The sequence below is a fragment of the Empidonax traillii genome, unplaced genomic scaffold, assembly GCF_003031625.1.
Source record: "Empidonax traillii isolate 1590-97213 ecotype Southwest subspecies unplaced genomic scaffold, ASM303162v1 scaffold312:size2399984, whole genome shotgun sequence".
NCBI lineage: Eukaryota > Metazoa > Chordata > Aves > Passeriformes > Tyrannidae > Empidonax > Empidonax traillii.
Genome location: NW_020955505.1, coordinates 1244506 through 1270701, shown reverse-complemented (window position 1 = coordinate 1270701; position 26196 = coordinate 1244506). Strand labels below are relative to the sequence as shown.

The following is a 26196-nucleotide window of genomic DNA, read 5'->3' as shown; positions in this document are numbered from 1 at the left end:
CTAAGTACTGCTTCAGTCAGGTTCATAGCTATATTTTTGTGTGTGCTTCAAGTAGGTATTTTTCTGTAATGCTTAACCTAAATTCTGGGGAGTCCTGAAAGTTCACTGCCAAGTATCTTAGTATTAGACTTGAAGATGATTCTGTGTATAATAAAATGCAGCACTTTAGCGTATGTTCATTTACTGACTTCAGTTATAGTTGATTCTGTTATTTAAAAAAATAAAAGCTTAATGAAAGCGTATTCTAGTTGTCACTTATTTGAAATCTCGTTTTTTTTTTTTAATTTATTTTGAGACAGCTCTCATCGAGGCCTAACAGCAAGGTTGGTTTTGTTTCATTCTTAGCATGGTCTCGTGCTGTGTTGTGTGCATGTAGAGGCTTTTTATTGTTTAAGAAATGCAATGCCATCTAATCTTGGCAAACTCTCTTCTCAGTACCTTGGAATTCTTCACTTGGGACGTATTTTTATTATCACAATTTTACAACAGTGAAGTCCTGGGTACTGTAAGGTGTCTCTCTTTCTAAAGCCTCAAACTGGATATTAGATTTGATCAAAATAGCTTTTCTTCCTGAAGCCAGATGAGCATAATTGTAGGAGAATATTTTCAATGGATCACTTTGGACATTTTAAAAAGTTTTAGTGTGTAGTTATGTGGGCAAGTATACCCCTCAGACAAAGTTGCTTGGATTTTATTTTCCCTAACATTTTTAGTTATGCTAAAATATCCTGTTATATGTTAATCTAATAATTTTTGTTAGTGCTTCATGTAAGATTAGAATTTTATGACACCACAGTTGATTAATGAAGGATACATTAGAAGAATTGAGAGATTGATAAACACTACATGAAAATAAAATCCCACAAATAATATAATTAGAAAAGGTTTTTGTAAAATACATGCTCAAACTTGTATCCTCAATGCTAAAAGACTTCTTCAGTGCATTATTGGCTGAACAATAAACCTGTGTAAATGAAAAGGTTTTTTAAAGTGTGAAGTAAAACAACACTTATAGAAACATTACTGTTATAATAAGTTTATAAATATATATATCTAGTTTTTATTAATATGAAAATATCCATCTAAAGTGTTATTACAGTCTTACGGTATTCTATCTTAAATTACTGTATCTATGACATCAGTATTTGGAAATTTTGTCTGTTAACTTCAAAGGAGAGTAATCTGAATTATTTGGATGAGACTAAGCAGACTAAACTAAAGGAACCATTTAAAATGAAATTAACTGTTCAGTTAAACAAGAAAAAAGGCTCAAATACCTGTTGGTTTAAAAAAAAACAAAACAAAAAAACCCAACAAAACAGCACAACAACCAAAACCCAAACAACCCTAAGGTGACTGGAAAACCATATATAATCAGACTAGTAAAGAATTGAGGAGCAGCAGGAAGCCTGAAAGACAAAAGAGGTCGTATGACATCATATGACAGACTGTGCAGAGTTAAGTTTACAGTAATATATTCAGAGTGCATATGTGTTGGATGCTAAAGTAACTAAGCACTAGGACAAGTGTACTTGTCCTATTTCACTATATTACACAATATAGTGAAAACGTTCATTTTGCAGTGGCAGTTGCTAAAAATCATACAAGAATCAACTGTAGTGAGGAGTTTTTTTATACAGCAAGAACAAATTTGTCTTTGTCTGGGATGCGTTTCATGTTCCAAATGATTTAACAACTTTAAATTCAATAAGCAAGGCTTATTAAAGTACTTAACACACAGTCTGTTATGTTTTTCAGAAATCACTCACTTAAACAAACTTGTGCATGAACTACTTGTGATTTTTAACATACTAAAGCTAAATATTGGTAAACTCTGATTTATTCCTAATAATGCTCTGTTGAATGCTACGTAACTTCAGTTGTACAGCTGTTGGAACAAAAAAGGGCTTGGTGGGGTAGATAACAATATGCTGAAAGCCTTGAGCCATTTTGCTTCTTTAATAAGGTAAAGGAAAAGTACAGTGAAATCCATCATGCTATTGGGTAGCAAACGTTACAGATCCAGTGGTATGACCATCTCTGTAGTCACAGACCATGTGGATGATTGAACCTAATGGTTTTCAACCAGTAGATGGAGACAGAACTCTTATTACTATATAAGATGAGGATCATGGCATTTTGAGTATGATATTAAATAGACAGACTTTGAAAATAACAGGTAGGTAACTAGTTCCTTAAACTTTCACTTTATCTAGGGAGTTTGCTTACAATGAACACTTGTTTTCCACACCAGATTTTTCTTCTCTGGGTATCTGTTTTATGTAGGTCTTGATATAAGTTTGACTTTATTTATAAAAAAGTAGATTTTTTACAAGTATCCCAAACCATGAGAAAAAACTATTGGGTTTTTTTTGTTTGGTTGGTTTTTGTGGTGGTGGTGGTGTTCTAAAATTTACAGAAGAATTTTGTGGGTAGCCAGGATATTTGGTAGCATTCTAATGTGATAGTATTTTAATTCAATTTTATAGAATAGCAAAGTAATTCTTCCTTACTGCTTATAAGGAAAGTTGCTTGCTTTTAGCTTTTTAAAGTGGGCAGACTTGCGCAGATCTAGTGGATTTCAAAACGGAGGAAAGACTTGGATTCACACTTTCTAAATGTGTCTGAAGGTGAACAAACCATAAACTGGAAAGTTTGAAGTATGAGTATTTAACCTTGATTTTTAATGTATTGTAAAAAGTAAATTTTTTCTGTAAAAGACCGATTTTCTGAATTCCTAGTTTTGGGTTGATGCCAGTCAGTGCATTGTATAAATTTTACCATAATTTGACTTTTAACTGCTTTGAACACTGTGTGATAAGCATTGAGCATGGCACGCTTCTCCTTTTGTTAAATGACTGGGCTGAAGCAGAAACATGCTGTGGTGGAATAGGAAGGTTTAGTAGTATGGCTTGCACGTCTCATGTTAAAATGAATAATAAGCTTGTGTATGCCCTTAAGCATGCATTTCTGTGTTTGTATGATTTTGAGATGTAAGGCTTTGTTTTGTAGGAGATCTCCTGTCAATTAGTAGATGTAATGATAAATGTACCCAAAGGCTGAGGAGGTTGAACATCCTGTTAAATACGTGCTGTAGAACGTTGAAGTCTCTGGGTTCATTCTGTATTGCTAGTTAACATTACAGTGCAAGACTCTTTATCTGTAGAGGAATGCTTGGATTTTCACTCTGAATTCATGCACATTGAAGGATTATCTCATGTTTAAACAGCTTGGTGTATTCAGTGGTAGTAATAGTGTAGCAGTATAAGATTTTATGTAGTGGATAACAAAAAGAATGGATAAGCCTTACTCTTTAGTATTAAGGTACTTTGCTGTTTGAGGAAGTTGTAAAATTTGATTTCTTGATAGTCTAGGCTGTACAGTTAATGTGCAAACCTGAGACTTAGCGTAATGAAACCACTTGTAAAATCTGGAAAGAGCATCTTAGAGAACATGACTTGTAACAAAAAATCTTGGAAGTAATAATGGAATAATCATAGAATCATAGGTTTGGGTTGGAAGGGACCTTACAGATCATCTAGTTCCAACCCCCCTGCCATGGACAGGGACACCTTCTACTAAATCAGGTTGATCAAATAATGACAGAAAATAATTGGGTGAAAAAACATAAATCATATATCTTAATGAGGTGTGTTTGAAGGACACTCCAGATGCACTGAATCCATTTATTTACTGGTTTGAGATGTGAAAATTGTAAAGTAAATTATATTCAACTATGTAATCAGCCAAATGGTGAATCCATTCATGTAATTATTTCTGGAATCTGGTAGGATACTAGAGGAACTGCATCTTAGAGAAAGGCTCTCATGATACTGTCTTTAAAGACTGGAGTTCACTAAAGCCAGGCAAGTGTTACATTTAACTCAGCTTTGCAGCATCGCTGTGTGCCTGGGATAGCTTTGAAGGAAAGACCAACTGATTTATTTAGACAGATTCTGCCACTTGCTGTTTTGTTACCAGAATGTTTAAAACAAGATAGTTGTACTGCTCTTCATTTATTGTTCTTTTGTCACTCCTGAGAAAAAACACCCATAGCTAATTTTCATGTGAAATCTTTCTATTTCATCACACTTCATGCACAGCTGTAAAAGCACCAAGTGTTTTGAAATGAGCTAAGGTGTCCCAGCTTCTTCTATCTCCACCTAATGGTTTCTAAAATTGTACAGTGTCGTACTCTGAGTTATCACAGTAGCTCAATAATGTCTAATTCTTACAATTTGGATTCCTACTTTCAGGTGAGATATTACAATTACCAGCACTATGCTATATTTTTCTTGTTTCTTGGCCTTTGTGTAGTTGTCATGGCTTTGCCACTAGCAGCTTTTGTCTTTGTTTCTTTGAGATTCTGTAGTACTCATGGTGTGGATGACGGCAGCAGTGTGAATTCGTGTGTTATATTAATCATGAGGTCTGATTAGCTAGTGCAGATGTTCTGAACGTACTTTTCAGTGTTGGCATTGAGTAGTTACTGGAGACAAAGGTAGAAACATATTGAAAAAATGAATGCAGAAAATGTACTGTGTGTGGGCCAGGACGTTATGACAGGCATAAAATCATATCAACCTGTGTGTGTTTATATATATTACACAACTTAATGCAAAGAATAGGAATGATTTGTAACAAATACAGATTGAACCAATGTGAACCTGATCATATACAAAAACTGCAACATTCAGTTCTCACTGAACACCGACTACATCATTTCTTAACTGCAGACTTTGCAATCAGTTCTGTGTATTTGCCAAAAGGTGACAAATTATTAGACTTAATCCACATATTTGATTTTCTTGACTTAATTATCCCTATTCCATGTTATATTCAGAACCACACCTCAAAATCCTTTTGTAAATGTTATTAACCAGAGCAGAAAAGGATTCTGCTGCAATAAAAATGCTTCTGTGGACCTATGCAGTAGACATGGTTAATCTCTCTCAGTCAGAAACGTGTTAGTTTCTGACTAACACCATAGACTACTTGTCCAGTCAATATTAAGGGGTCTTTCTTAGTGTACAATGAAAGAACACTGACATATATTTTAAATGCCAGGATCTTCTTACTCTTCTCACTTTCTAGAAAGCAGTTTTCTGTAGTCAGCCTTTGCAGTAATTCCTTGTGCTGAGTAGGGGGTAGAGATGCTGACAGCTCTTCTGTCATCAAACTGAGAGAGTTGAAACAGTGAGGATATTTTTGGTGTTGTAGTTTAATCCCAGCCGGCAACTAAGTAACACACATCCACTCATCACTCCCTCCATCCCCCACCAGTGGGGAGGAGAATTGGAAAGAAAAGGTAAGTTTACATAAGAACCTCGTGAGTTTACATAAGAACAATTTAATAATTGAAGCAAAATATGGTAATAATACTACTAATTATTATGCTGCTAATAATAAGTGTAATGATAAGAAGAGGGAGAGAGAGTGACAGAATCCAGAAGAAACAAGTGATACACAACACAGTTGCCCACCAGCTGCTGCCTGATACCAACCAGTCCCTGAAGAGCAGTCAGTCCCCTTATAGTAACTCCTTCAATTTATATACTGGGTGTGATGCTGTGGTGTGGAATATCCCTTTGGCCAGTTTAGGACATCCTGTCCTGGCTGTGCTCCATCCCAGCTTTCTCTACAGCTCCTCAGAAGCAGAGCATGAAACACTGAAAAGTGCTGGACTCAGGGTAAACACTTCTTAGCAACAACCAAAACATCGGTGTGTTATCAACATTATTCTCATACTAAATCCAAAAAACACAGCACTGTACCAGCTACTAAGAAGAAAAGGCACTCTGTCCCAGCCCAAACCAGGACTACTGTATTTCGAAGAAGTCGCAGCATTAATGTTGGACCATGTGGATGAGAAGCACAAGAACTTATGTATAACTCTGAATAGAACACTACTGAGAGATTAAATCCAAGTCACTTTGAGAGGTAGGACAAGGAGACTGCAAGTTGTTCCAGGGGAGGTGTAGGTCAGATGTTAGGAAAAATTTCACCAAAAAGAGTTGTCAAGCATTGGAACAGGCTGCTCAGGGAAGTGGTGGAACCACAGTCCCTGGAGGTGTTTAAAAAATGCTGTAATTTAGTCGTGGACTTGGCAGTGATAGTTTAATAGTTGGACTTGATTATCTGAAAGGTCTTTTCCAACCTAAATGATTCTAAAATGCTCTAAAAATCTTATTTGACTGTAATCTGTTCTACAAGTTTAATTCCTCTAAGGCACCAGCAATCGAGAGTAGTTGATCTGACTCTTTAGGGCAGCCTTTAAATTGAATCACAGTGATACTCTGTATGTTCTGTATAGACTACATTCTCAAAACCTTTCAGTCTTTCCAGTGTAGATGATGCTGTGTGCAGGTTTGTATGCAGCTTCATACAGTGTTAGTCCCCTGAGTTGAGACCACCTTTAGAAGAGCAGTTGTGCTCTTGAATGTGTGTAGTCTGTTTTCAGAGTTTGTATTCCCCTGTGATGGTTGCTGTCTGCATTTACATTGAGTTCTCCTGAGTTGGTGTTCCTTGAGTGAGTGTAGTCATATGGATGAAAATCAACACAAGCAGAAGAGTGATAGAGTACAGAATGTTTGTGACTTGTGACTGTAGTGGTGGTTGAGCATCTTTGATGTTACTTGTAAGCCAGAAAACCTTTGACATGATATTTTCAGTCTGTATTGATTTGTGGACATCAAAGCATTTTCCTGTGAGAATCTTTCTGGACTGCTTCAGAAACTTCATAAACAGATTCTACTTATTGGTACCTTTCAGTAAGACACCATCTTATCATTAAAACTGGTACCTTGCCAAACTTTTAAAACACAGACCTTTGAAGTGAGTGTCTCTTTTGCTAGTCAAGTGTACTCTACCAGGTACTACTCACTACGTCTCTGGTGATAAAGTAGTTGTTGGCTTGGAAGTATGAAGATGCTAATTTTCTGAATAACAAATTCGGATTCTCTTTTTCATGTGTGAAGACCTGGCGTTACTGTGGTGGAGTAATAGTACCTTTACCACTTTATCTCAGTCTGTGTTGCAGAGTTTGAGTGTTGTCTGTAGACTTGTACTGAAATGACTGAATACACTTTCAAAATGGAAGTAGGCTGGAGAAAAAGGAATATGCTGTGTTACTCAGCATATGAATGGTAATCATAATCATGGGCTTGCTTAAATTTCATACATATTTCAATATATGCTGTTATATTTTTATGAGTATAATCACTTAAGTCAGATGTAGTTGAATAAGGCAGTAAATTTTCAAACTGTGATTTTGCAGGTTGGGGAGGGTGCATTTTTGGGGGGAGATGTGTCATGCAAAGACATAGTCATAGGTTCTTTAAGCAGTGGACAAGACACACTTTCAGTTTTCTCTAAGTTTTTTCAGTAGTGTTTTCAGTGAAAAGTTTGGAGGGTGGGGAAAGGAAGAAGGTTCACTGAGGCTTTTTGTCAAGGACTTTGTCTGAAATAAGTGGTATGGATATTGTTGATGGATGACTTTTGAAAGCAAAAAAATGTCTCTTATAGAGAGAAAGCCACTCTAAGCAGTTCTTGTATGCTGGACTAAGTTGAATTCTATTATTCAGAATATAATTAATTTTAATACAGTTTATGCAGTAAAAAGTAAAAGAAGCAGTTGCTCTCTGTTCAAAGTATAATACTGTAAATCTGAGAGTTCTGGATACTTTCTTGCTCATACTCCTAGCAAGAGCACAATCTATTTGCCCATATAATAATATAATAGTGATATAATGCAAAAATCTTGTCTTCAGGGCATTTTTCTTTGAATGAAAGACAACAAAGAAACACTAAGTGTAACGCTCCAGCTCTGATAATGTGTTGAAATAAAAAGAGTGAGGTAGCAGGGAGTTTTGTCTTGTCCCCAGGGTCTGTGGAATGTCTTGACTCCCAGAAGTCATAAGGAACTGTTTTTATAAATAGTGCAAATTCTTACAAACTAACTCTAATTTTTTTCTAAACATATTATCAGTTTATGGGAACATTATCTAAACCTATTGATTTAAGAATAGAGAAATTGAAAATTCATAACATACATTCTGCTAATTGGTTCCAACTTTTATGAAACATTAACTTCTATAAAAGCCTTTCAGGGTATATAAAAAATATATATAATAGAAATTATTTCCTCCATGTTTTTAATTGTCAACCTTTTGGTTTCATTTGAAGACTTTTTAACTGCTTGGCATCCTATTCATACTAAACTAAGTCAATAGACAAGTAAATACTGCCTTGCAATTTCATTATGCATATGGCTACTGTTGTGGCAATTGAGGTAAAGTTATTTTCTTCCTGTAATTCTAGTTTATATGAAGAAATTGTGTAATGATTCCTTTAGTCTCCTGGGTTACTCATGGGACTGTAGATAGAAAACATCTGCATTAGTTCGTGACCAACCTCAAGCTCTGATGTCAAATTGTTTGCATTTACTGCTGCAGAGCTTAGAGCTTGAAGTACAGAGTTATGTTTACAACCTGTTCCTCAGTATCTGGTTCACTGGGCTGAAATTGAAGATGACAGCTTCATTTCTTTTTGGTCATAGCAAATACAATTTCTGTAACTGAGGAAGTCAAAATCAAAAGTATGATTGGCTAGAAGAGGGAAGGTTAATTAGAAACCAAAGGGCTTGCATGCAGAAAGTTCTTAATAAGTGGGTGCTCTTAAATATAAATAAATACACTATTTTAACTAAAGGCTTGTGTCAGATAAGAGGATGTGATCCTGTTCGTGATCCTATTCATATAAATGTGTATCATGGTCGTGGTGTTGGAGTGAGGGGCCAGGGAAGGGGCAGTAATAAGCCACTTTAAAATATGTCCTTGGTTAACAGCATCTGTAAATTCCTGTTGACTTGGTAACAGTTGTATTTTGTGGGTACATGACATTTAGTGGAACTTTTTGCCCTTTGTATTTCAGTGATAGACGTTTGCTACAACCTGCTCAGGTATGTGACATTCTCAAAGGAGTTATATTGGTCATCTGCTACTTCATGATGCACTATGTTGACTACTCTATGATGTATCATCTGATAAGGGGACAGTCTGTCATAAAGCTCTACATCATCTATAACATGCTTGAGGTAAGAATGTTGGCATCAGAATACGGAGCATGCTCTTTTCAGACTAACTAAAATGTTGTAATACAGTGTTGGTCCTTAGAATGTGGCACATCTGATATTCTCACAAATGTGCATACACCCATGCTAATAAGCCTAGATAATAAACAGACAGGATTGTGAAAAATAAGGTTTTAGAATCTGTTTCCTGTTGCCTAGTTTTTGGAGATTGTTACTCAATTGCACAGAATGAAACTTGAGAAATGGAAATGAAAGATGTGTCTTATGAAATGCAAGATGGTGAATGAGGTTTTGAACTCACTGAGCAAAGTAGAAACTGTTGATTTGAAATAGTGATAAGATCCTTAGAGCAGAGAAGGAAGATAGTAGAAAACATGGAATTTGTTTTTTAATTCGTTATTTTGAAAATAGAGCTTTTATTGTATGCAAGGACACATGTTACTGCTTAACATTTCTCAGTCCTGGCTAGCAGGCTAAAGCCTGAGTACATAAGCAATAAGCTGAATGCATATAGTGACACAAGAAAAGGAAATTCTGTTTCAGGAGACAAGATAAAGAGAAATTCTGGTGAAAAAATAGTTTCTGTTTTATTATTAACATAAAGCATGAGATTTTTGATTTTACTTCTGTGATCACTGATTCGCAAAATAAATAATGTTCTCATAGCTACAATCTTATCTCCATCCTGCAGATATAGAACCTAGTAGGGACACAGCCTCTTAAAAGGACTCACTCAAGGCTTTGTACACAAAAGTTACTCCGCTAGGATTCTGGGATCTCTGAATGACACTAATCCTTGTTTGAACATCTGTTGTACCTTTGTTTGAAGACTGTTAAAACAGGGTTACACTCTGCTAAATCTGAATATGTTGTCTAAAGACATTTGTTCTTTCTCCATAAAATAATATTGCATAAGTAACACACTTTATTATCCTAAGTGAAATAAATATCATGCAAACCACCTCAGTTGTTTATTCATAGGTTTTTTGTTTCCTTTGATTTTAGATTTGCTGAAAAATATGTACAAATATTAAATAAGCGCTGAGTTACTATATGGATTTTAGTTGTGTGGGGAAATACTTATCCATAAATAGTTCCATAATTGATGAAAGATTATCACTTACTAAATAAATCCATGTGCTCAAAATAGTAATTTTTCTTTATTTCAAGACTACTTCAAGTCACTTAGGGCTATACTTTCTCAGCTTACCACATAATGTGAAGCAATCCTACAGTGCTTGCTGTGAATTGGAAGGCATGTGCCATTCCATTTTGAATAAAGAGTTGAATTACTTTGCTATGTTTGGCAGAATCAAAAGCGTGTATCTCAACTAAGAAAAGTGCTGCCCGAGTGTTTCTTTTAGGAAAGAGGGAAGTCTGTTAACCACGCATGGTTATTAGAAAAATAATATTACACTTTTAAGTTGGAAACAGTATTTAACTTCCAGAGTGTCTCATGAAACCAAACATGCCAAGCAGAGGGCATGTTTTTAAGGGGCTTTTTTACTATGGCAGCTTGCAGCAGTATTGGCAGAAAATGTTCATGGGATCCCACTGAAAGACTTGGTTAATAGTTAGCTTTCAACAGTTTGAATATTGGCTTGCTTAGACTACTTTGGTGATTTTTATTGAAAGTCTTTGCTATTGATGCAAACGATGCTTTTTAAGGCACTGTTAATGCACTCTTTCTAAGCAGTATGCTTTACATTTTTTCACAAGTTTTCAGAATAGGTAGATCTTTTTAATTTAGTGAAATCACTGAGCAACAGAGATGTTTACAATGTCCTAATGTTTTCGGCTGTTGGCAAGTCCGGGGAACATTGTCCTGGAAAGATATGAGGAATGCAAAATCATCAAATTACGTGCTGAATGCTCCCAATAGACAGCCTGAGGGGAGCGTTCAGCATGTTTGGCTTAAAAGACACTTTTCTTTTTTAGATTCAGACCCACCGGCTCCTGCTCCTTGTGAAGCCCCAGTGTGCGTTATGATGGTGACAGCACTCACCATGGAATTCTGCTGGAGCCTGGAGCCGGCATGTAGGGTTTAGGTAAGTCATATTTGGAAAAGCAAGCAACAATATTGTGTGGTGGGTTTTAATATTTTCTATCCTTTCAGCTAAGAAACGAGAACTATTTAAATATAGCGAGGAAACGAAAGCTACCATTTTATCTATTAAAACCCTCACAATATTGTGAACAAAAACTTACCAAACTCTAAGCATTCTGTAGTTGGTGTTACTACACCGGTTGTAATTATTCAATGGGTTATCACAATGAGCAGGAACCAAATCGTGCAGATCACCCTAATTTACAAAGTCTAAAAGCCGAAAACAATGCCACTGTAAATATCTCTTGAACTGATCAGATTTATGATAATTCATCAGCTCACAGTTTTGTTCATTCTATTTCATAGGTGATACTTAGTAATATATTTTAAAGTTTGCTTGAAACATCCTGTAAAATTTTATTCTAGTTCAGCATTCATGTTTTAGGAAACTTCATTTAATAAGCTCACTTTAGTATCTTTACCTTGAGAACTCTTAGTTTAAAAAGTCAGGAAATGATCCCGAGTCTAGGTTTATTTGTGTTGTGCCAAGAACTTTCTTTTTTGTAGGTATGGTTCAAGATTTGAAGGTACATTGTGCACCTAGTCCTCTGTTCTGCATGTTGTTTTAAGGTGTCCAAAATTGTTGTCTTACAGAAAGACACTAAGAGAAAATATTGTCTTGAATAAGAAGAGGCAGTTTTTCATATTTTACTGTTTCCATTTGGTTGAATTAGTAAGCAATTTTTTTCTAGCTGGACATGTGCCTTGTGATACCAGATTTAAATTTTGAAGTGTTGTTTTTGTTGCCCTGTGCAGCTTAGTTTTAAAATTACTGAACTGTAACGTATAGGCAGAAAAAACCTCTTTCCTTGTAATGATTTTCAGTTTTACATGCTTGATGATGATGAAGTGTTGAGAACTGGTGGAACTCCATTTGACCTTTCTTGCTGTGGTATTACATTACAAGTTCAAATTCTGTGCATGTCTTCTATCTTTAGAATTACTGCTAGGAGGTTTTTTCCTTCTTGTGCATATATTCTTTGGATTACACTTCAGGTGGTTGTTGATTTTTTTTTCCAACTAATTTTCCCTTTTTGGCAGAATTTCAAGTCCCTCTTGATCACTTGTTGTGTTATACTCCTTTAAATTTTGAATTCTGCTTAATGCAGATATTTGTATAAAGTAGATATTTCAGTATATGGGGAACAGTGGGGCCAAGTCTAATTTCGATTCTTTTTGTACCTGTAAGCCAATATTCTCAGTCATGCATCTGAAATTAACTTTTCATTGGCTTTTTTTCCCCTATTAAACCCAGAGGGATGGGGAAGAACATTTAAGATAGTTTGACACAACGTACATATTACTTTATCAAAGGCTGAGATTTAAACTGCACTTGAATGTCTTTCAAGGGAGCATCTAAGATAACAACATAGGATTATTTATCATAAATACTGTTGAAAAGAGATAGTAAATTTGAGAGGGAGAGTAAACTCCTGAGTATACAAAGGAACAGTATCACTGTGAAATCCAGAGTGGAAATGCAATTAATAAGAGATGAAAAGAGATGATAAATATATGAAACTTTTTTTAAATTGAGCTGTACCTACAGTGGCATGTTCAAGTGTTGGAGAGAAAAGTAGATAGTAAAAGGCAGTAAAAAGTTGTTCTTGTTTAGGTGGCTGATCGTCTGATTTCTTCATTTGGACAAGATATTTTGGATGCTCTTTATTGGACAGCTACAGAACCTAAGGAAAGAAAAAGAGCTCACATAGGTGTGATTCCTCACTTCTTCATGGCAGTGCTGTATGTCTGTATCCTTTCTCTGTGATAAATTGCAAAATTTTATAAAATAAATTATGGACTAATTGCTCTGCATTATTTTATTTTAATACATTTGAAAAATTGATAGTATTCCTAAATCAGTGTTCCTTTACTTGCAATGTAAAATTGTCAGTACTACCAGCTTTGAAAAAAATCCCTTCACAATGGTATATACCACTGCAGTATTAGAGAGCTTTTTAAATACCTATAGTAAAGTGAAAAACAATAGTTGAGTAGTTCATGGAAAATTTGACTTCTAAATTATATTTTAGTATTTTGGGTCATGGAGTCTTGAAGACAGTGGGGTTTCGTTTTTTAGTTGAGTGTTAAATGCATCTAGCTTGAACATATTTTCTGGAAATGAAGGGATAAAGTTGTGCATATTCAGCATGCAAATGTGCTTAGTGTGAAATAACCTAACAGTGAATTGGTGAAAACTAGATCTCAAGAGATGCATAGTCCAGTAGTTATAGTGATGAATTTAGAATTTTTGGACTTTTCTCTGTTTGCTCTGAAATCTTTAACCTAATTTTGAATCTTTATCTTGGATTTTTTTCCTTCAGCTTGTATCACTTTTGACTTATGTCATTGGGTTCTTTTAGAACAAGAAAAATTAGCATAATTGTACATGCTGCAAAAGCACTGTGGGTATGTTACATACATATAAATATTGTCTTGCTGTAAGTCTGATTGTCAGGGATATAGAAATTTTTTTGTTAAACTTTGGAAGCAAAATAGGAAACTTGAAGTTTGGTGCTCTTCAGTACTGTTGTGCAGAAAAATTATTTCAAATATGCTTCCTTAACCCTGCTATCCAGTCCTGCATGCTATTCTTATAATGGTTCAAGCAACAACCCTTAATGTGGCCTTCAACTCCCACAATAAATCACTGCTTACCATCATGATGTCCAATAATGTAAGTATGTAGCTTTATTATATGGCTACCCTAATTCATTTCCGCATCCTTTGTCTTTATGTATGATATGTCTATTCACATATTATTTGATAATATGATTTGTTTATATCAGTTTTTCATCAATAAAAACTGTTTTTTTAAATTGCAGTTTGTTGAAATAAAAGGAAGTGTCTTCAAAAAGTTTGAGAAGAACAATCTTTTCCAAATGTCAAATAGCGGTATGTATATCTGTGCTCATCAGGAGAAGATGTGAAGTGAGAGGCTCCTTTTTTAATTTATTCGCGTATTTAATGTATTGAGTGTATTTAATATTCTTACTACATTCACTTTATCTTGGTTAATTTGTGTGTTCTGCCTTGTATTCCTCATCACCCATATTACTGTTTGGCTCAGTAGGATGAAACTGAGATTCCATTTCAAAGAACACTGGTTTTCCTTCTGTGGCTAGTTTTTATTTGAGGTGCCAAAACAACCTATTGACTGAAATACCGTGTGTGTGCCGAAATACCCAAGACTCCAAGTGTCTCAAGTCTTCTGTTTTCAAAAAGTTCACTTTATACCGTTCTATGTTGGCAGTGATCTCAGAATGCATCGTTAGGCAGTTGTGAGGACGGGTCTTGAAATACTTCCCCCCATCCCTAAAAAAATCCAACCAACCAATAAAAACAAAGCAAGTGTAACAATGAAGTAGCTGGCATATAAAGAAAATACCAGAGCTGACTTTAAAGTTTCGATGTGCTGTAAAAATAATAGCAGAGGGTACTTAGGAAACATGCTTCTGGCACATATCTGTGTTGCTGCTTAGTATGAATTTTGGGAACTTGTACTCAGTGTGTTTCAGGAGGAAAAGCTGTTCAGGTATCCCCTGAAGGGGAGTTCTTTCTAATACAGATTTCAGCCATCGGAAATATTTGTTGAATTCTGGGTTTCAAAGCTAAAAGGAGAGATTGCACTTTCAGGTTGTACTAGAGCTTCTTTGCTTGTACTGTTTTCATAGAATCATTGAATGGCCTGGTCTGGAAGGAACCTGAAATCCAGTTCCAACGCCCCTGCCATGGGCAGAGACACCTTCCACTAAACCAGGTTGCTCAAAGCCCAATCCAGCCTGTCCTTGAACACTTCCAGAGATGGGGCATCCACAGCTTCTCTGGTCACCCTATTCCAGTGATTCACCACCCTTACAGTAAAGAATTTCTTCCATATATCTGACTTAAATTTCCCCACTTTCATTTATAAAGATAAGCAAAGAAAATAGAATATACTTTTTCATTCTAGCTCATAGTTTTTAAACCAGAGAACCCAAATGTGCACTAAGTTAAAAAAAATGAAGTAGCTACTTATTTAAAAACACATGATTCATGTTTTTATATCAGGAGTTAAATTTTCAACAGGTTTTCATCAGGTTGTGAGTTCTGGCTGTTGAGGTGATTTTTTGCATGCAAATGTTAACTGTCAGTCGTTTTGTAATGCTTTGGAAGAAAGACTATTTACAAAAAAATCTTAAATGTCCCATAACGAAAAAATTAGCACTAAATTTTAGTCTACCTTGTAGAAGTTCTTAGCAACACAAAAAAATAATCTTTACAGCTGGTTTGATAAGCTGTTTGTTCTGTGGAAACGGTATTATTTTTGGTTCCAAGGTTTAATTACCTCTATTTTTTGAAATTGAAGTTATTCAACTTCACAGTGAGAGCACCTAAAAGTGATGTTTACTAAAATGTTGACAAAGTGTAGATGAGTATTTTTAAATTTCCTTACAAATGAAGAAAAAGTTGCAAGTATGCACCTACCTCTGCTACGTAAAGGCAAGGCCTCTTTCTTCAGTTAAATGTTAAAATAAACAAGAGACTGATATTAGAAATGGCTAGTAATTTCCTCCATAAAATGAAAAGTATATCAATATTTTATTGCTGGATGTCATTACTGAAGACCCGTAACAGCAACATCAGGTCTCCTTTTATCAGTTGGTGGAAAAAGTGATGCCATTCATTATACCATGTGGGGATGGAAGCAGTGATTACATACCTAGAAGAGTGCACAAAACAAGCTAATTTATTCCCTTCAAACAGATAAGTTTTCCTGGAACACTTTTCAGTATGGTTATAAATAGCAGTGTTTTTCTTCTCACAGATAAATAACAGAAACAGGTTTTTAGTAGCGGTGTTCACCTCTCTTGAACTTGAACAGATCTACTGCATCACATCTTCAGTAAGGATGGAACAGTACTGTTCATGTATTCTGATCACTTTAGTGTCCCTTAAATGTGTTTTTTATGCAGCTGAAATAGTAATGTATCTTGTGTTGGCCTGCTATGTCAATGCCATATCCTACCCCTGGAACTCAGGCTAGGCTGGTCCTGTCGGCTGAGTTTCCAGTTAGCCTTTGGAGCACCTTGTGTGTCCTAGACACCCTGTTCTTAAACTGCATGCCTGGACTGAACTTAACTGAAACAAAACACTATAAGTATAAGCCCCCTCCCATGTATTTCCTACCTTTCTCAGTTTCTTCCAGCCATTTTCTCAGGTCTGCAGTCTGCTCTAGGGCAACAATGGCAGCAGCAGGTGATTCAGCTTAGAAAGAATGGATCCCCTTTTGCCTTACCTATTCTTGGGCTCTGCTCAAAATAGTCAAACACATGTTTTCAGTTCAATGAAAAGATACTGATTAATATACAGTAGCTAAATACAGTAATTCTTGAGGGGAATAATGGGAATCTTGTAGAGATCTGAGGAATTTGTCACAAATAGATGAAACTCCCTTCTTATTTAACACGTTAATTAGGAGAGGAATATGATCTAGCAGAAAAGATAAGCAGTAACCTCAGGAGTAGATACTCTGTTCAAGAGAAGTTGTTCCAAATGGAATTTTAAAGCAAGTAATCTTGTGAATAGAAGCATGAGAACAGAAATGAACTGTTGAAATCGTACTTTCTAAGAAATATCTTGTATCACATGTTGAAATACCTTGCAGAGCCCTGCCTGGCTCAAGCTGCTATGTAGTAAGACATCAGGAGTTGAAGTGCCACCAAGCTACCAGTTTAGATCTGGAAACTTTGAAATAATTTTTACTTGGCATTGTGCTCAGCACCAGTTTGTGGACAGCAAGCTGATGTGTGCTATTTTCCCTAGTATTTCCATATCTGGACTTAGTGTCAGTGGAATCAGTGATCCTCCTTACCTTTTTACGGCCACGTAAAATTCTGCTGTGACAGCTAATTCACTAAAACTTTAGGACTAAAAGAACTGTGAATCATCTACATAAAAACTAATTGAACAGGCCATGAGATATGCATTGGTTACATTTTTATCTAATAAAACTGAACCTGTTATCTTTTAGGTGCAGATGGTCAACAAAGACCTTGGGGCTATTGTAGCTGCCTGAGACTGCAGCTACAGCACCTGTTACTTCAGTCGCGTTAGTCCCCCAGCTTTGATTGTCATCTGCAGCAAAACTGCTTCTGCATTGTCACCCTGACTTCCACTAGGAAATTCATGTACATCCAAGCAGTCTAAACACCATGGCTGTTGGAAAAGAGTTCTATACAAAAGACAAAAAAAGTTTTTATTTGTTGTAGCAGGAAGAAATATTTCCCTAAATTTAAATAGTATATTCTCTTTTTTTAAGTAGTTATCTGTAAGCTAATTTTGTAGTGTCAGGATTAGTGAACAAGGAGACCAATATTATAAAGAGAAGCTCTTTTATCATTGTTGAAAACCCAGCATGCTGCCTTCCTTTATGCTTTTAAATGTCTTTTTTAATTTCAAGCTGTGCTCTAAATTAGATTTTTTTTCACAAAACACAATTGTACCTCATACAAGGAAGTACATTAGGTGTAGTGCATTAGGTTATTTGCTGCAGTACTCTGTTGGACTTGACTGTTTCCTGCTCAAAAATTTATTATATTTATTCTGAAGTTTTAGGAACTTCAGGTTTTTTCTTTATAATTTTGAACTCTTTTAATTCTGTTTTTCTGCTTTGTTCCCAATTTATCAGTATCTGTGGTCAAAATATTTGATAGCCTTTATTTTTATCTTTGGTCTTTGGAATTCAAACTGCTCTCTTATGTGGCTTTAGGTTTTTTTAATGCCACTATTCTAATCCAGTTGTTCATTTTAAGGATGAGGGATTTGGGGGCAGGAGTACATTTGAGATCGGTGCTCCCTTGATGATTCTTTGTGCAGTCTTTTATCCTTTCTTGTGCTCTGTTAAGAGGTAGCTGTCATTAGAGCTACTTGGGATTTGCTGAGCTGTAAACCAGAAGATCTTGTTTCATTTCTTACGTGTTATGATGTATAACCAGCTTCTGATCTAAACATATAAACACTGGTATTTATATAGTAAAAATTATTTTTTTCTTTCTTGATTCAGGATTCCTTCATGGTGTGCCAGGGAGTCTGGAAGGAAATAAATAGGTGTTCTAAAGACTACCCCACTTGTGGACCTCTGCTCCCGGGGTGTCACTGCCGTTTGTAGTTACCAGTGCAAATTACCCAAGATATTCTGAATTTAGGTCCTTCCTGAACGAGTTTAGTAGTCAGTTTTTGATATGTTGGCTAATTAATTACACTAGTCCATACTGGATGCAGTGCTGTCCAAGGAATATCCTTTATTTCCACTATCATCTATTTCATGTCTTTTACATGCTTTTTAAAAGGTATGATCCCCTCTGACACACTGGACATTAAACTTTGGATATGCGTTGCTACCAGTCCTTTACACTGAATGTCACCATTTTCCAAAAGGATTTGTGGAAATATATGCAGAATATACTATTAATATAGGCATAGAATTCTATTAAAATTGGAATAGCAGGGCTGTTGTAAGTGGGGCAAAAGTATTAAAAATCTGATTTGTCTCTGTACAATTCTTTTTTTGGGCTTTACTTCACAGAAACAATAGCAAAAAAGTACATCTAGCTTTTTCCCCCCGTTGCATTTATGGCCATATATGCATTAGATGGCTTTGAAAATATTGTTTACCACCTCTATGCATGTGTCAACCCTAATAGGCATACGTGATTTATCTTAATGGAAAAAGGTCTTGTGGCTAGACTTTGGCATTTGACCACTAAATTCTGATGTACTAAGTCCTGGAACGTCTGATTCTTCCTATCACTTTTCAGAATAGTGAAATATATATTTTAAAGGAAACTGAAAAGATTTAACCATATCTACTCACTTGCACCACCAGAGGATGTGAAAGCACAAGCAAATGCAGTGCCATCTTCCAAAAAAATCTGAAGTATGTATGGGCAGTATATGGTATGGTGTGTGGCCAGGCTTCAGGGCCAGCCCTAGTAAGAGTGGAGGTTAAACATGGCATTGGAACGCAGTTTATCACAGAAACATAGAAAGGCCTGGGATGCAAGGGACCTCAAAGGTCATCTAGTTCCAAGCCCTTTGCTGTGGACAGGGATACCTTTCACTAGATCAGATTGCTCAGAGCTCCATCTAGCCTGGCCTTGAACACTTCCAGGGGTGTGGCATTGACAGCTTCTCTGGGCAACATGTTCTAGTGTCTCACCACCCTCACAGTAAAGAATTTTTTCCTAATGTCTAGTCTAAACTTATTCTCAGTTTGAAGGCATTCCCCCTTTGTCCTATCACTATATGCTCCTGTAAAAAGTCCCTCCTCATCTTTCTTGTAGACTGCCTTCAGGTGATGAAAGGGCTTAATTAGGTCACCCTGAAGCCTTCTCTTTTCCAGGCTGAATAAACCAGATTCTCTCAGCCTTTTCTCATAGGAAGGGTGCTCCATCCCCCTAATCATCTTAATGGCCCTCCTCTGGACTCACTCCAACAGGTCCACGTCCTTCCTGTGCTAAGGACTCCAGACCTGGATGCAGCACTGCAGGTGATGTCTCCCCAGAGTGGAGTAGAGGGGTGGAATCACCTCCCTCAACCTGCTGCCCACACTGCTTTGGATGCAGCCCAGGATATGATTAGTTTTCCAGGCTGCAAGTGCACATTGCTGGTTCACGTCCAGCCTCTCATCCAGCAGCACCCCAGAGTCCTTCTCAGTAGGGCTGCTCTCAATCTCTTCATCCCCCAGCCTGTGCTGATACCTTGAGTTGCCCCGTCCCAGGTGCAGCACCTTGCACCTGGTCATATTACACCTTATGAGATTCCCATGGGCCCATTTCTCAAGCTTGTCAAAGTTTCTCTGGATGTCATCCCACCCTTCAAGTGTGGCAACTGCACCACTCTTGATGGTCATCTGCAAACTTGCTGAGGGTTCGCTCGATCCCTTCATCTGTGTCATTAATGAAGATATTAACTGGTCCCAGTATGGACTCCCGAGGGACACCACTTGTCACTGATGTCCATTGGGACTTCATGCCTGGTATGTCATCAGGATTATGCATGGTATGTGCTGACAAGAGGCCGATCAAGGGGATAAATATATCTGAATTAGTGCTAGATGTCAGGTTGTCAACACTTGGGGCATAAACACTGAGAAAGTAAACTTCTTCATCATGTGCTTGTGGAGGTAGCTGAAGACCATTTAAAATGTCCTCAGTCTGTTGTTTTGGCTCTCATTTAACCCTGTCTTATAGTGGAAAGGATTATTGGAGCTGTACCGTATTCTAACAGAGAAACAGTTTGTGATATGCTTCTCATCAATATTTCATGGGATATACATCAAACTGAGTTGAAATGGCTTTATATCAATGTTAACTAAGGATTGTCATGATGGAGAATGAAGAAGAGAGCGCTCCTCATTTCCACTTTATTCTTTGTTATGGTAAAACAGAACAGAGTAATTTCTTTTTGCTGCTACCTGAGCCCTCTGTAACTGAACACTAACACTAGTGGCTTGTCACTGTTTCACAAAATTCACAAGTACAATAATTTATTTTGCCTTAGTTGTTCTTTAAGAGCATGTTGTGTTTAAGTGTGAATCTAGGGATATAGCCTTATAGTAGTTCTATAGTTCACCACATCATCTAAGTGGCAATACACGGTACAGGAAATTCCCCTCATGTGTTAAAAAAATAAATAAATAAATGTACATATATAGCATCAAACAACTTTGTAATAAATGATGAAACATTACTCATGCATATTTTGTGTTCTGAAATTTTAACTGGGATTTAAAACTGATTACCAGTGGTTGATTTGGGCATCCTGAAGCCTTTTTTGTCCTTGTCCATAAGGATGAGAAATGAAATTAATTTTTTAATTGTTTGGGATTACTTTTGAAACTGCTGTAAAGTGCTGTCTCCCTTGCTTGCCTCTCTGACTGTCAGTTGATGAGAGGGACGAGGATGAAGAGCAGCAGCCACAGTCATTCGTCTCACTCCTAACAGCCTTGAACAGCTGGGGCAACAGAGATAACAGATTAGAAGGGAGGCCAGGGAGAATAGGAAAAATAAGCAGAGGGGAAAAAGAGGTATCAGCCTGTCACCCAGTCTCAGAAATTAGTGGAAGAAAAATGTTTTTATGATAGTACAAGCAGAAATTTAAAGCCCAAGATGTCCCTTCTCTATTTAATCCTAGCGTCTGGTGAGGTACATAAACCAAGCAGGTAATAAATGTCTGGAGGATTAGCTTGAGACATGCTTTAATGTTTAGACTTGAATTAAGGTCCCTAATTCCCACTTGAGAATAACTATCTATAAAGACCCCTTAAGATCTGAAGCACTGAAGATGAGATCTGTGCAGTCTCTTACACATTGCTGACCAAAGATGTGCCATGGCAGTGTAGAAGTATGCAATGTGGGAAATATAAGATGAAACCTTTCTGAGATTACTGGGCAAAAGTCTGAAAACGCAGTGATAATTTCCAGATTGCTAATGGGTGTGATAGATCAATACATGCTTGACTGCGTTTTAATCCATTGGTGACACCTTCAAGTGGTATCTCATAACTAGATTTTTCAGAAAATACTGTGTTCTGGTCATCTGGGCAGTATTTTGAATTTAGAAGGACAGAAGAACATACTTGAGTTGCTGGAGTGTTATTGACAAGAAACCAAGAAATTATGATTAGGGTTTTACCTATGTCCTGTTTTTTTCTACTTTAAATTTATTGTCCTGAAGGATTTCCTTGTTTCTTCCCCCATAAATACACCACTTCTTGTGTTTTGGAAGCTTGTGCTTCCTCTGACCCTTCCTGAACCTGAATTTATGTAACCCAAGACATGTCTTTTTACATGTGTACATGCAACCTCATTCTTCTTGAATCCTATGCTTTTTGTTCCCCTCTCCTGGAGGATTTGTTCTTTTCTTTTTGCTCCATATTTTCAGACTTGAAAGTATTTTTCAACTTCTCTTTTAAAATGAGGGGTATTATTATACTATAATAAACTATATACGCCCTGTACAACTGCAGCCATGAGCATTGTTCACCTGTAGTTAGAGATGATGGAAGCTGGCACAAAATTAAATATTTTTTTGGCCAACTCAATCCTTATGTGTTCTTCCAAACATTTCTATTTCTTGTTTCCTAAAGCCAGTAACTAGAACTCCCCAGAGTATAGGAGGTGCTTGATGAAGTGAACCCTTTGGATTTGGAGGTGACTTGCCCACAAAGAAATCATTGTAATGGTTATTAACAGATGCAACAAGCAGTAATACTATCTTCACAGATTTTCCTAATAGCTCTGTCTTCTAAAGATACTTCTTTGGACTTGCTAATTGTGACAGGTTTTACCCTGTTTTTCAGTAATTTCAGGAAGGTGGTTTTTAGTAAGCTAAAAAATGTGATGTTTTCTCCCTGAAGCAAGCTGTATGCATCATCTCTGGAGACAGGGCACCAAAGCAGAAAAAAAAGACTTCCCTGTCTGGGAGGGCAAGACATAGGACTTTGTCAGAATGCTTTTGTGTTACAGTGCTTACAGTTTTGATAACTGGTGATACATCCTGCTGGTCCCTTTTAAGGTGGCAGTGTGAAAGACTGGTAGGAATCTTCTACCTAAGGCATAATAGTTGTCTTGAAACACTTTTTTTCATCCTGTTACTGAACCCAGAATGTAGCAATTTGGATACCACGATCTGTAGAAAATTAAATGCACCTTGCTAATACCTTGAAAAGACAGATGGGTATATTCTCTCCATTTTTATGCTAGGAGGTGCTGGTTCTTTTTGAATCCCAGAAGGAATGCACAAACTTTATCAATAAAACTGACCATTTTATTAACATATTGGAAAAGGTGATAGTAGGTCACAACTTAAGTCCCTTCTGCTTCTTGGAACCCTGAGGTGAGGGGGCATCAGACAGACCAGGGCACCGCCTACTGCGGAAATCCTGTCTGTGGTGTCATTACCAGCCAGTCAAATAATTTGTGGGAAAGATTATCTAACCCAAAACTTAATAGATTATAGAACCTCAAAATGAGTAGGTACCTGTGTATGCAAACAAATGTTTCTTTTGAGTTAACAGCTTTTTTTTTTTTTTTTTAATCTAGATATAAAGGAGAGGTTCACCAATTATGTACTGTTACTAATTGTATGCCTAAGAAATATGGAACAGTTCTCATGGAATCCAGGTGAGTAAACTAGTAGAAAAATTAAATTAAACATGACGAATTCCTGTCCAATCAACAACTGTATCTTTTGCTTCTTTCCTCAGTCTGAAAGATAAGGGTAACTAAAACATTTAATTAAAGAATCTTAATTTTGTCAAATATCTTAGATTCTCATTTTTCTATTTCTGGCATTCTTTTAAGAGTGACTCTATCCTCTCTGCTAGAAATATGTGTTGTTATGCCATAAACATGCATAGTTATGTTTCCTCTAGTGCCTGGAATGATTTCTTCCCTGCCCTTTTATTTCCTTGGAGTACACTAGAGAATGAAAGATTCCCTAGAAAATGTTATTTTGTGAGGCTGGAATTTGATAAAGATGCTAAAAATACCATTCTTAATTTAATATTGATTATACTTAGGATTTTAATACCATACTGAATAAATATTGAGTAAAATATTGATTTTAATTTATTAAAACATTGCTTTAATAATTTTGAGCTTGATCTATGAGGTGTATTTTGACTTAATGTTACCAGTCTACCTAAATTTTACCTTTAGCATCAAAAACTGCAGGTGCTTTGCCTATTCCTTATACAAACTGAACATGGACTATCTAGTATTTGCAAAGGTTTTTTTCCTAATAGAGATAAAGCTTTACAAAGTAAAGACTTTGGGACCTTATCCTAACTGTGGTGTGATTGTATAGTCCTGATAAGTTTCTAGAACAGCAGTGGAATAAGGAAGATGCACACTACGTGCTGAGTGGTGATGTAAAGTCATGGACTCTCAGATTCTTGAGGATTTTTTACTGTTGAGCAGAAGGGTTATAATCTTTGTTTTGTATACTGGCATTAAATTAAATGGCCTAACCTGTTTCTTCCCAACCTACAGATCATCTTTGGGTGTTATTCCCGGATGTTTGCATGGTGGTTGCTTCAGAAATTGCAGTGGATATTGTGAAACACGCCTTTATAACAAAATTCAATGACATCACAGCAGATGTAGGTATCCTGCTTGGAATGCTGAGTGCTATTTAAGTTGTGGTTTATTTTCCTAGTTGTTTTTTGTTTGTTTGTTTTTTGGTTTTTTGGTTTTTTTTTAATTTTTCCAGCGCAGAAAATATAAAAATAGTTATTTTCATATATAGTATGTAATTTGGGAAATCTTGGTGATTTCGTGATAGAATATACTTCTGAGAATCTTTTAAATGGAGAAGTAACACCTCTGCTTCTAAATTAGTAGTTCCAGATCCATAAATTATTGCAAGTGTTGTATAACAGCTCACATAATAGCTGCAATTCACATAACTGGCAGATCCTTTTGTGAAGTGATCATTAGTTAAATTGACAGAAGGTTACTTGTTCTGCAGTCTAGACAGAGCTTGTACCTCTTTCTAACAAAATGCTTTGTAGGTTAAAATTCAGACTTTTAAAACCAGACCTTGTTAGGCTAATTTAACTCTGTTCTTGCGTGTGTGTTAAAAGCGGAATCTGAAATCAGATATTTTTTTGCACTGTCCCTGGAGCACTAATATGAAGTAGGTTATGTTAGTTTCTCACTCCTGAAATTTCTTGGGCCGCATATATTATCCAGTCCTTCTTTCAAAGCAGTAGATGAGGTTACTTCTTGTGTGTTGCAGCATGATACACTGGCCATTTGTCTTCCACATTGTTTGAATTCAAATACACTCGATAAATTTGTGAAGATATGAGTTAGTATCTTTGCACTGTTAAAACCACTTTTCAGGAAATGAGATCAAAACTTGTGGAGTGCTGTCTTTTTCAGCAGCTCTAAAGTAACTGCATTGTGCAGTAGAGAGACAAGTGTAATAGATGCACTTAATAAGCTGCCTTATGCCAGAGGCATTTATGCATGCCCTACTTTCATACAGAGTGTGGAAAAGAGCAGTAATGAAGTCATGATAGCCAAAAATGCAGCATGCTTCAGAGTGCTGAAACAGCTGGAGGATGGGGGGGTAGTGACTGGCAATTTTGCAAGGTTTATTTAACAAACTTTGTATTTTTTTGTATGAAGTTCTAAAGATTTATGGTTGCTTGGTCAGACTTTTTCCAGAATTTTTAACACCTGCAGTGCAAGTTGTCCTGCCACTTAGACTTAAAATAGATGCTTTTCTGTCTTAATATGCAGAACTGTTTTAAAGAGAATGAATAACTTCGTCTTCTGATGCAATTTGCTTTGCTTTTTTTGTGGGTTAACTTGCTTACTGCATAAGGAAACTCTCTCATTTGTTTAATTTGATCCTAGTGCTAGCCTTCATGTAGCTTAAAACCAATTATGAACTATGGGGAAAAAAAAAAAGGGTTTTGTCTTTTTTTGTGTTTCTGATAAGACTGAAATTCATTAACTTTATAAAGTCTCATTCAATTCCTAGAACATAACAAAGTGTTGTTTGTTTGTTGTATATATATGCAAGGTACTTTATTGCAGAAATAGAGGATCATCTTTTGAAGGATGCGGTCAGACCTCAAAAAATGGCTTTGACTCTTTCAGCAAATGCTTAAGTTTATAATATTTTATGTAAATATTTTATTAGTATCTGTGTTGCTTTTATAAAGCGTGGTAACAAATTAATCACACATCTGATGTGCTGGATTTTTTCCAGGTCTACAGTGAATACAGAGCCAGTCTTGCATTTGACCTTGTTAGCAGCCGACAGAAAAATGTAAGCCTGAAAATAAAAGGAACTTTCTTGTATTAACTAACATAGTTGTTATGGGGGGAGGGATATTGGAAAAAATACTAAAGAAATACATACAGTACTATAACTCTCCTGCACTGCTGAAATTCTACTCTGCTTTTTCTTAATTAAGAGATAATGAGTATTTCCTTGT

The 26196-nt window shown here is 36.3% G+C and overlaps 1 protein-coding gene across 5 annotated transcripts in view; it reads left to right on the top strand.

Annotated features, from left to right (window-relative positions):
- Window positions 1-26196, top strand: part of TAPT1 (transmembrane anterior posterior transformation 1) — a 51046-nt gene that overhangs the window by 13621 nt on the left and 11229 nt on the right. For 3 of the 5 annotated variants that reach the window (XM_027891181.1, XM_027891185.1, XM_027891184.1), the window contains 8 exons: window positions 300-323; window positions 8932-9094; window positions 12814-12949; window positions 13778-13875; window positions 14024-14093; window positions 23285-23365; window positions 24236-24345; window positions 25968-26027. In XM_027891181.1, the coding sequence (XP_027746982.1) occupies window positions 300-323; window positions 8932-9094; window positions 12814-12949; window positions 13778-13875; window positions 14024-14093; window positions 23285-23365; window positions 24236-24345; window positions 25968-26027 (742 nt within the window). The remainder of the gene's footprint in view (window positions 1-299; window positions 324-8931; window positions 9095-12813; window positions 12950-13777; window positions 13876-14023; window positions 14094-23284; window positions 23366-24235; window positions 24346-25967; window positions 26028-26196) is intronic. The other 2 variants (XM_027891182.1, XM_027891186.1) reach the window with 1 other exon arrangement.